Consider the following 10,991-nt stretch of genomic DNA (forward strand, 5'->3'; position numbering starts at 1 on the left):
AATCGGCTGCTGGGTCACCCTGACCTGTATAGCAAGAACGGTTGACATTGATGAGAGAGTTAAAATTCCTTGTCCACGTTTAAATAACTCTTGTTGCATAGAGTAACTCTAAATATTATGGCTCCCTCCGCCCCGCCCTCCCCGCCCACCCCTCCCCCGAAAACAGTGTTACGTGGAAAGCCTTCTGAAAAAACACCAGGGACCTTAAGATGTACGACGGCGACGTCGACGAAAACGTCACCCGGCAAAATACAAAAGTCTTTCGCAATTCTTCCATCTCGTTCACGTCCTCTATTGTTGGCGAAGTATGCTAAAATTAAATTGGTTCGAGCGGTTTCAGAGTAAAAATAGACAATGAAAGACTCTCTGTTGCATTCTCACGTTGTCGTCAAAACGTCAAATTTGGTGATTTCACGTCGTTGTTTTGCAGATTACCGCACGAAAATGTGTTAAAACGCGTTCCACACGTGCAGCACGATTATTTTTTCTCTTTTAACCAATGATATCGTTTTGTGTCTCGTTGTTGTTGCCGTCACCGTCGTCGTTTCTGAAGCTGGGTGTACACGGTGGGGTGGGAGAAGCGGGGGATTGTAGCATATATTGGTGTTTGGAAAGTCGCCATTTGCATCGGGGCAAAAGTTGTTTTACATTTGCAACACAACACTGATACATTTGCTTTCCACGTGCCCTCTTAACCCAGGAAAATATAGTCATGTCTCTTGACGTACTTTACGCGGAAGCAGACTAGTAGTCGATCTGATGACCGCCTTCTCAGCTATCTGGTACATTGACGTTTAATGCGCACACGAAGCGCTACGTGTTTTGTTGACGCAATCATACGCAATCATAACGTCATAGGACAGTGACGACATGATGGCGAAGGATCTGCAACGGCAATCACGCGAACACTAATGACTTGATACAAACGGGGATCACTGTTTACGAGTCCATGCGGAAATAGCCGAAGAGCGCCCTTGATCATAGTTTGCCAATCGCGCAACTGAAGAAATTTCACTGATGAACGTGTCAGAGTGTTTTCATTTCCCTCGGTTCAATATTGGATCAAACCTGATGCTATATAACTGAGCACGGAACGGGAATGTACTGGAGAGAAATTCGAAACATTGTCATCGATCAGTTTCAAGGAAATATCGTTTCTTGTCTGTGTAATAGGAGTCAAATAAACGGCTTTTATAACGGCTCTATTGTTTCCCGTGAAATGTAATGTTCAGGGCTCTGGTTCAGGGCAGTAAACAATACCGCCACATCACATGAGGAAGAAAGACGCAGTGGCGAGAGGACGCGCCTCCAATCAATGTGGCCTGGGTTTGATTCCCAGACTTGGCATGACGAGTAGGTTGAGTTTGTTGGTTCTCTTCTGCTCCGAGAGGTTTTTCCTCTCTCCTCGAAAACCAACCTGTACAGTGTCGCCTCAGCGCTTAATTAATACACTTGACACTTGTCACAGATATGGTACAGAACCACCTTCAACGACGGAATAAATTAAACCTCAGGAAAGCACTGCGCTTTCGAACCTCTCTATGCATACCTAAATTAACAGCACCACCGGGAATAATAAAGCTTTCATTTAATAGGTCTTTCTCTCTGCTAAAAAGTTAAAATCGCTGTTTTCAGCAAAATAAATAGCACCCCCTGGAAGCGTTTTATAATCCCAACAAAATTAAATTTTACTGAGTCCATTTGTTATGAATTGAGCCTCGTACATGCGACACGTTAAGGTGCCGCCTTTCATTGTATTGTACATGTATTTCAGTCCTCTGCTTCAGTCCGTTTCAGCGGTATATTCTCGAAGCAAAACAGATCCACACATTTATCATTGGTTGGAAAATTGTGTTTTTTTTGTTTTTTTGTGTTTTTTCTCTTTGTTTGTTTGGGTTTTTGTGTCAGCTATTGAACTTAGTCATTCTAATCCTTCAGCTGTAACGAAAACAGGTTTTAAATATTTTTTCATGGTCACCTCTGAACGGACTTTGTTTTTTCCGGTGAAACCTTGGTGCCGGCTATATTTAAACTTCTAACGTTGGTTTGATGTTTGGCTCCGGAGAGCGGTATTATTTCGTTGTTTATTTTATCCTATTCCTAAAAAAACAGCAAGGCTATTTTTCCCTGGAATACCAAACTTGGCAGGCCTTGGGGCTCAGCCAAGAATAAGAAAGCTAAAATTATGCAGTCGGTTTTGAAAGCAGCCCCCTCTCAGATATCCATTACATGTCATGCCGTCGGCAACGCCGTGAAACCAACCCTTCTCTTTTGTGTTATCATTTCGAATTAGAACTTTATGAAGATTTGTTTAGTCTTTGTTGACGTTTAAAGAGCTTTGCAAGTCACGTCCTGGCTTGTTATTGCCTTTGGATAATATGAAAAAAATGCTGTCTTTAGACTTCTCGCGGGAGTGTTTTGTCGCTTGGAATTCAAATATCCTGTCAGTTGGTCGCAGCTAGTGTCCTCCACAAATCAGAGGGACGCCAAAATTCAAGAAGCCGCATAACAAATGTTTGGAATTCCATGAATTGGTAATCTGCTCACGGTTATGTGATATTGCTGCAAAAATTATCTGGAAAACGTGAAATAAACTTTCAACACGCGTGAGTCATTAACGGGATTTTGTTGCTGTGCGTGCGATCCTATATAATTGTCCATTTTCTTCGAATAGTTCTCAGTAAAAGTGGTCGACTTGCAAAGCCCATTTTCTTAATTAGACAACTTCTGTTTTGTGCCATGCTTGACAGCATAGTTATCAAGCTTCTTGCTCGGAGCTAAACAAATCTGTGACCTTTCGCATCGTTTACGCCTTTGAGGCTCCGACTTGTCTGAATCGTAACACACCCATCAATTATATGAATAACTTAAACTCAGCCGTTTGGAAAATGTGATTCTGTCATCTTTTAGCAGCCATTATGTTGATTGTGAAGGAATAACGTTTCTCGCGAACAAATTGGTGCACAATGTGAGCCCAAGTTTGCCAAGTGATACCCCAGTTGAAAGCTGCAATATCGAAATTGTCTGGTCAGCGTTTAAAACTTTCAAGGGCAGTAGATGACTGATCCGTTATCACTTCGCAGAGATAAATGTTCAGTGGCTTGTGAAAGTGCAGAATTTTTTGGCAAATTTTCGAGCTGCCGACCGGACGCTCTTCAACGAACAACGCATCGCTATCAAGAGGTTTATCCCGGGATGGAAAAGGACACGGCCGGCGAGATAACTCTTGAGTGCTTCGCGCAAATGCGTAATTTTCCGACATCAGTTTGGGAAGTTTTTTGTTTTTGTCTTTAATTATAACAGTGTAGCAAGAAAATCACATTATTATGGTAAAGAGCCCTTTCCTTGTTTGATGGTTGGCACAAATGCGCCGCCTCGATGAAGATCTCGTTGTCTTAGCAACCATTATACGCTTTTCTTATGAACTCTACGCATCACACTGTACATCGCCGTGTTTACCAACTGAACGCCTGGAACAGGCATAAGTGTAACCCCATGCTAGTGACGATTTTGCGAAGGAAGCTGTTGAATTTTTTGGAATTTATCGAATTGTGTTAATTGATAACTTCATATATAATCAATACCCCAGTTCTTTCAATTAGAGTGCTGAAAAGTAACAAGACAAGAAGGTCATATTTTAAGCCGCGGAAAATGTTCGTTACGTTTCATTTCAAAGATATTTTGTAACGTTTTTGACCCTCGAGAAAATCGGACAAAAATTGGAGTTCATTTATGTTTGCGGCGAATTAAGGCAATTGACAGCCTGCACAGGCCTCTGCTTGTCATAAACCATGAAAGTTCTATCGAAAACGATTATTTACTTTGCTCTTTTTGCCAACTTGTTCAATAGCTGAAGCTCACAGACAATGAAATTAGTCGAAATGCAGTAAAAAATCTTGGATTTCTATTAAGCGTATGTTATAATCCTTCTTCTTCTTATGACTTGTGTTCCTAAGGATATCACGGGGTGTTGTCTTCATCAATAAGCAGTCTAGCTCTTAATTAATCAAGAAGGGCTGTTTTAAAACAGTGAAAAGCTGTAACACTGCAACGATTTTGAAACAGAAGAATGCGATACATCCCAGCCGTTATTTTTCATTAGTCGGATCTGCAGGGGGTTGAGAGACACAGAGTGGTATGAAAGATGCCAGGGATTTCAAAAGGAGGTGGAGAAATTAGCAGATACTTAATACCATCCTAAAACTTTTAAACCGTCACAAAATGATTGCGTACGTGATCATCAGACACTTCGATTTATTTCGGTGCGGCAAGGATTCCCCACCCCAACATACTGCAACGTAACGTTTGTACAGGTTGGCATAGGAGTCTTGTCAAATCTTTCGTTTTTCAATATTTGTTGTCGCTTTAAACGTCAAAGTGAATTTGTTTACTCTTTACCTAAGCTTCAATTTGACTACTATTTGGATAGCAAACATAACAAAACACTTTTAACAGAAAAACAATGCACAACAATTGGATCATTTCGTTTCAGTATTCAGTATTGAATGGATTCACACGAACTTCTTTTTTCCATTTTGTTTCCTGACAAGCAGGAAGAAAAAGCCGCCCTAATTCTTGGTTGAAACAGGAAAATGTTTTCCAAAGCCTGACAATTGACCCGTGGCAGGCAATTTAAGCCTTTCGGCTCATATTCCCTTATAGGGCCATTTTTATCTTGAGCCTATTGCTATATGTTGTTATTTTTCCATTAGGGTGGCTTTTGATCTTCGCCGCGGCTTAAAACACGTAAATTAATACATTAAAATCCCCCTAATTTACAAATTGGATGAGTTTATGCGATTTTTAAATTCTGGATTATCATCCTAGGTTAAACAATTCACAACAGCGATGGCCCAATACGATTTCCGATCAATTCTTCACAAGAAAATTACTCTGTTTTAAACTTTCATACTTTGCAAATCGGATAACCTTATAGGCTTTTAAATTCCTAAGAAACAGCACTCGTAGCTTACAACAGCAAAATTATTAAAATCTGTTCTTAGAACATTTTTAGGCACTCGTCAAAAGTTTACCAAATGGAATAACATTAAATAATGTTGTGTTGTTATTATTGTAAACATTGTTGATCTGTTTTATCCTACCAAAAGGACCCTTTGACGAGCGAAATACTGACTTTTTGACAAAATTTACCTCGAACAGCACAACCTTATATTTTAAATAAAACTACAATCACATGGAATTAAAGCTGTGTACTTTGGTCAGCTACTGTCTGCTTTATAGAACGTGTCTGTCTTGGAAGCTTCCCAGTTAAACGCCCCACATGTGAGTGAGTAACGTAGGCTGCCGATATGGCATTTTCTTCCCCTCCCTCCCCCCAGGACAAAAGCATCATAGTTTACAAAGCATCCATCGACTTTATAAGAAGCTGGAATAATAACGTTTTGACAAGAAATAATCAACATTTCGCTTTGGGAATCTGTGTAACAATGACGGCACGGCACCCAGAGGACAGGTGAAGAAAGGAAAAACGCAATGAGATTAAAAAAGCAGGAAACAAGTTCGGAATCAACATCGAGAACAAGCGCGGAGAAAATCCCTGGGAGCTAATGTATTTGGGGGAGGGAGGGGGTCATACTTCATGGAGAATGTTCTGATACGTCATTTTTCACTTTTAGTAAGAATAAGTGACTTGTCAACATTGGGTAATAGGTGACTGGATATTTGGTCATCAGTGAAGTCACTAGAAGATGCTGGCGGAATTTGAGATAAAGAGAAACGAAAAGTGCATGAGTGTATACAAAATTTGTTACTGAAACAATTCTACATCTTCACTACCACTATCAATTATCTCGGTGAAGGGAAACCATGAACAAGAAAGTTTAAAAATACACTTGTAACGCTCATTATCTGTGTATTATATGCACAAGAACTTTTAAGGATTTTAAGTGCTTGGAATGTAAATCGTGTCCATGTTCATGCTTCTTTTCATCATTTGTAATAACTGAAGCTTTGTTATATTTCCTGTTTTTCTGTGCGTTCTTTGCCAAATTTTCGTTTACGGCATTTCAAAAGAAACTCAAATAAAGGTCCAAACATTTCGTGTTTGATTGGTGTGTTTTATTCTTTTTAATTCCAAGCAAACTTATTATGCAAAACAGTTGATATTTTTAGTTTAAAAATAATAGGAACTGTATTTGCCTCCATGGCTACGTGACAAATTCACTGACCGGAAAACCGCAGCCGCCAACACACCGGAAATAGGACAGTATCTGCCTCCGCAGGCATTTGGCTTCCGCTCTTTTGCGAGGGAAATTTAAAGAAAGTTTTAAATTTTGTAGCGGAAAATTACTTACCAGATGAGCCATTTAGTCTTTAAATTCAAATAGGAATAAGATCGCGAATGTAAACAAAAGTCGAGACCGCAGCGATTCTAAATGACTCCATGCCGAGTCGAGGTTGAAAATGTAATTTTCTCTTCATTATGCAGATTTTGCACAAACCTTTATTTTGCTCGAATTGTGCCCGAAGCAGATTTCGTTTCGCTTGATATCCTCAATTCGTAGCAACTGATCCATGTAAAAATCTAGTTATCTTTGGCATCATTGCAAAAATGCTTCGAAATCCAATATTCAGAAATTAAGTATACATTTCGATTGGTTTGCTTTATATATCGCTCAGCCACGGTAAATACCCTATTAAACTGTGTTGCAAAATCACTGATGACATCATGGAAGGTCTTGGAAAACAAATGCGTTTAACCTTGCAAATTCCTCCCTTTCGTGATTCACCGTTCGAGCTTAGTCAGCTGAACCATATATTGCCATTGGCTGGGAGAAACCGAAATGACACGGATATCTTACCCGATCGCGTCGAGGCGTTCTGCCTGCACAATTACAATAAGAGAGAAACTTCTAAAAGAGGTTATTTTTGTGTCAGTCTGTCGTAACGAAACCATCTATCATCAGTTTGACCCTGTCATCGCTTTCTCGATGAGCTCTCCGATTTCATGCAAAAAGAACCCACAGGCTATTGGTCCGAAGCTTCAAGTAATCATGTGATATTCGTTTTCGAGGCAGCTCGCCGCTGGCGAGAGTTCAAAAAGAGGGCTTGCGCATGCCGAAGATGTAAACTGAAACGATTTTTTTTTTACACTTGTGTAAGCGGGGCCTTCGATGCCTGGCATAGTTGTCGCCAACTGTTACACAAACGACTGTCTCACATCGCGGTGAAGCGCAACGCCCCCTCTTTCGCCAACTCTCTTGCAAGACCACAAAGCAAAACACAGAAGATCTACAAATTCTGAGGAACCTTTACTGAACTGTTTCCAAAAGAGCGTTCCTATCTTCACAAACATTCATCCTTTCTTTTAATTTTTTTTAAATCAGTGCTCGCAACGCTTGTTCCCAACTATGATATCCAATATAAATTATCTACGTTTAAATTACGTCCAAGTAAATACGACTGATATATTAAAGAATTATTCTCTTCTACCTAAACTGTAACAAAAATTATGGATTTGATTCGAAATTCGGTAACAAAATAGCACTTATTGCTTGGTATTATAAGTTAAATAAATAATATATTAAATAGATAGGAATTGAGGGAGGTTGACGTGGAAAACAAAAAACGACCATATAATTTTAGCTTCCATTATTCACAGCTTTACAATATACAGGTAATTATTGACCAAATATAAAACGTGTATGAAAAAACTTACACTAAGGAATGTCGTGTTTTACACTAGCAACAATCCTGTCCATAATTCTTTTTGTTTCGTTCGATAAATAGCTATAGGACCTCTAAAACTGCTCAATGCATATTATTCTGTGCATTAGTCCTGATCAAAAAATACGGTTAATTATATAATATAATATATATTCTCAAGCCCTATTTCGACTTAACTGATTCTCTCGCGTTTTGTTTACTTGAAGGCCTCTTTAAATGGCCTAGAAATTACAAATCTTGTGTATAAACGATAAAGAAAAGAAATATTTTTACAAACTCAATCATTGAGAGAGATTCTGTTGAAGACCGGCAATCGTCTTCGCCCTGCGTCGCTGGAATCTGGCGGGGTCGGTGGAAGATTAGGATCAGTTTCATCAAGTTCGTCTTCTTCATTCACTTCCATTCCGGGCGAAAACACGCCTGGTGGAGTTCCAATAGACGGTGAGAGAACCGGAGAAAAATCCTGAGCTTGAGAAGGAAAAGTGAAGACGTTGTTCGAAGCTGGAGAAGGAATTGGTAAAGGGCTGTGTATAGGACTTCCCAAAGGACTGTCGTCGTTGTAGAACGAAAGTGGGGAAGGCGAAGGGGGAGTTAACGAGTTAGCTAATGGCGAAGTTGGTTCTGTTAACGGTGGAGAAGGCGGACCGATAAGTGGAGATGGAGGCGAAATTCTCGAACCGCTCAACATCATTTGAGCGGCTCTTCGTTCTTCGGCGTTGTGGATGAAGTGGCACCTTGGTCCATAAGGGCAGAAGCCGATCGTGTGAAAAGTTCGGCATAACTCCGTTTTGTACTTTGGATGGCGACTGAGCGAGCGCAATTCGTGAACTCCGTGCGCGAACTGGCACTTATCTCCGTACTTACAGGTCCCATTTTCCTCGAAAGGACGGCAAAGTTCAGTCTTGTAGCGACTAGAATTTGAACTTGATCGCCTTCGCTCTTCTTCGGCACTCAAGCTCAATGAGCGCTCTCGTCTGTTTGGCGAACCAGTGAGCGTGATCAAATTCGGCGAAGAGCGAGAAGTCGAAACAGAAGAAGAATGTCTTCTCGGCTGGCCGATTGGAAGTGGCTTGCGATCTGTTCTCTGCCTCTGTTCAAAGGCTAAACCAAGATTTCTGTTGTTCTGAAAGGTAGGGACAATTAAAATGTTTACGTGAGATCATAGAGTCGGAAAGCCCCTAAAATTGTCCTTAATCACCTCGCACAAAGAACCTTACTTTAGACAGTTCGCAAAATGAATAGACGAGATTGTTTTCAAGCACAAGATGAAACAGGATTTAAATTTACCTTATAAAGAACATCGTTAACGTCGTAAAATGCCGACACGAGAGCTGTGGACATCCTGCCAGCCAAAGGAGTCTTAATAGACTAGTTCTCCCTTAAGTTCGATTGCCTTTTTGCTTGCCACTGATTTGCTACACTGTGGGTAACACACAAATATAAAATGCACGTAAGAGGCGTGTCATCTTTGTGTCAAAAAGATAATGATTTCTATGGTAACTTAATTATCATATACCACGTGGTGAGGGGCTGGATTTTTCGTAAGCGACGCAATGAATACTTTCAAAACGTTCCGAGCACTCGTTTCTGTCCCTCGAAGGAGCCGCCTTGGTGGAAAAAGATGTTTTGTAAACGTGACATCAAAATACAATGCTCATTCAGCTAAATAGACGGGATCAGCGTCCTGAGTTAAAGGACACCCTTTTGACAATCGTTCTGTTTACAAAAGCCAATTTCTGTTTTGTTTGCGTCATCGTCGAGATCTTGAGCACTGATTGGCTCCGGCATCTAGAGCGTCAATCAAAAAAAAAAACTTCGAAAGTGAAACAAACAAGCGTCTGCAACGGGTACGAAAGGTTTCATTCCGAGAAACGAGCAAAGAGAAAATGGCAATTGTAGATTTCGTGATCAAGTTGTTTTTATGAAATGGACGGCATTTTTGGCCTATTCACGCGACGCTTTTCATTGAAGCGAAACGGGTAAAAACAAAGAACACATTTCACTTGTGTGACACGTGATCCGAAATCCTCGTAGACAAAAACAGCTCAACTGCATGCCTGAAACAAAAACATTCTACTTCCATTGACTCTATTCTTGTTCCTCGGTATATGAGTAAGTTTACTTTGTTTGATATTTTTTTTATTGAAAGCAAATTTCTCGCACCTAGAACAATGGTCCTTTTATTCACGCACCGTTTCTCAAATTAATCACTCCTTGGCTTTTTTTCCAACTGTAACGTCATTTCACAGGTATGGAAATCAAATCCCGCTGTTACTTAAAATAGATGTGATTTTGGCTGTTTATTATGCGAAGTGTCAAATCAGCTTCACAAAACAAAAGGAAAGAGCGATTAAATTGACTTTTAAACCAATCAGGAAGAGGCAATGTGTCAAAACATTAGAGTCTGTGATAGTGCAAGGAAAACAATTAAACAATGACCACAGAGTTGTTCTGTTTTTGTTGAAAGACTCTTTCAAAAAACCGTCTCACCTCATTTCTAAATTCTTTTTTTTTAGATAGTCTCGTGCTCAACCACCCATTCATATAGCTGTAACCAATTTCGTGTAAAGTATACGAGCATATTGGCTTCGCTTCTATCACAGGAGCGCCGTTTCAGGCGAAATATGATCTCCGGAAAAGCAATAATTTGATTTGATAACTGACCACACGAAAAACATAATAGCTTTGAGCTGTCAGGTTACAAAAAAGGTCGGATGATTTTCTTTCATGCATTCACGTTCCAGCTTAAAAAAAACAGACGTTACAATACTGTGACAAAATATACTTTAATGATGCAGTCAGTTCTCCAAAACAATGAAGCCTCGGAATATACTTTCTTTCTCAGTTTAAATTTACAAAAGTAGTCGTTGTGAATGTTAATATGATCTAACATGAGCTGTAACACATACAATTTGTCGATCTTAAATTCAGGGACAATTTAAAATAGGCATTTTAAGTTGTTGCTCTATGTCAATCTCCTTAGCTTGTGCGCAAATATTGAACGAGAAAGCTTTCTTCGCGCTTTTCATCAAACACGCACGATCAATCGAATCACTAGTGAATAGTTTTCCTGATGAAGCGTAACAGAAAGTTCCTGCGACAAAATTTGACATGCATATATCGATTTTCAAACACCCTCTGGGATAACAGTCTGAAACAAAACAAATGTTGTAGGAGGAGCAAAAAACTGAACTAGAGCTGTTGTTGAATGACAACCTATGACACATTTGAAGCTTCTATATTTATCGAGTGATCGTATCTCCAATCCCAGGACCTCTCTTCTTCCCAGGCCTCTGGGAAGAAGG

The 10,991-nt window shown here is 39.9% G+C and overlaps 1 protein-coding gene across 1 annotated transcript; it reads right to left on the minus strand.

Moving 5' to 3' along the window:
• Positions 1-7,252: 7,252 nt before the first annotated feature.
• LOC137978921 (mRNA decay activator protein ZFP36L1-like) lies at positions 7,253-9,410 on the minus strand. Its single transcript, XM_068826041.1, has 3 exons — positions 9,203-9,410; positions 8,974-9,106; positions 7,253-8,809 (listed from the first exon to the last, which is right to left on the minus strand). Exons 2-3 carry the CDS (start codon positions 9,025-9,027, stop codon positions 7,964-7,966), a joined length of 900 nt encoding a protein of 299 aa, XP_068682142.1. The 5' UTR covers positions 9,028-9,106; positions 9,203-9,410; the 3' UTR covers positions 7,253-7,963.
• Positions 9,411-10,991: the final 1,581 nt, after the last annotated feature.

Source organism: Montipora foliosa, chromosome 12, assembly GCF_036669935.1.
Source record: "Montipora foliosa isolate CH-2021 chromosome 12, ASM3666993v2, whole genome shotgun sequence".
Taxonomy (NCBI): Eukaryota; Metazoa; Cnidaria; class Anthozoa; order Scleractinia; family Acroporidae; genus Montipora; species Montipora foliosa.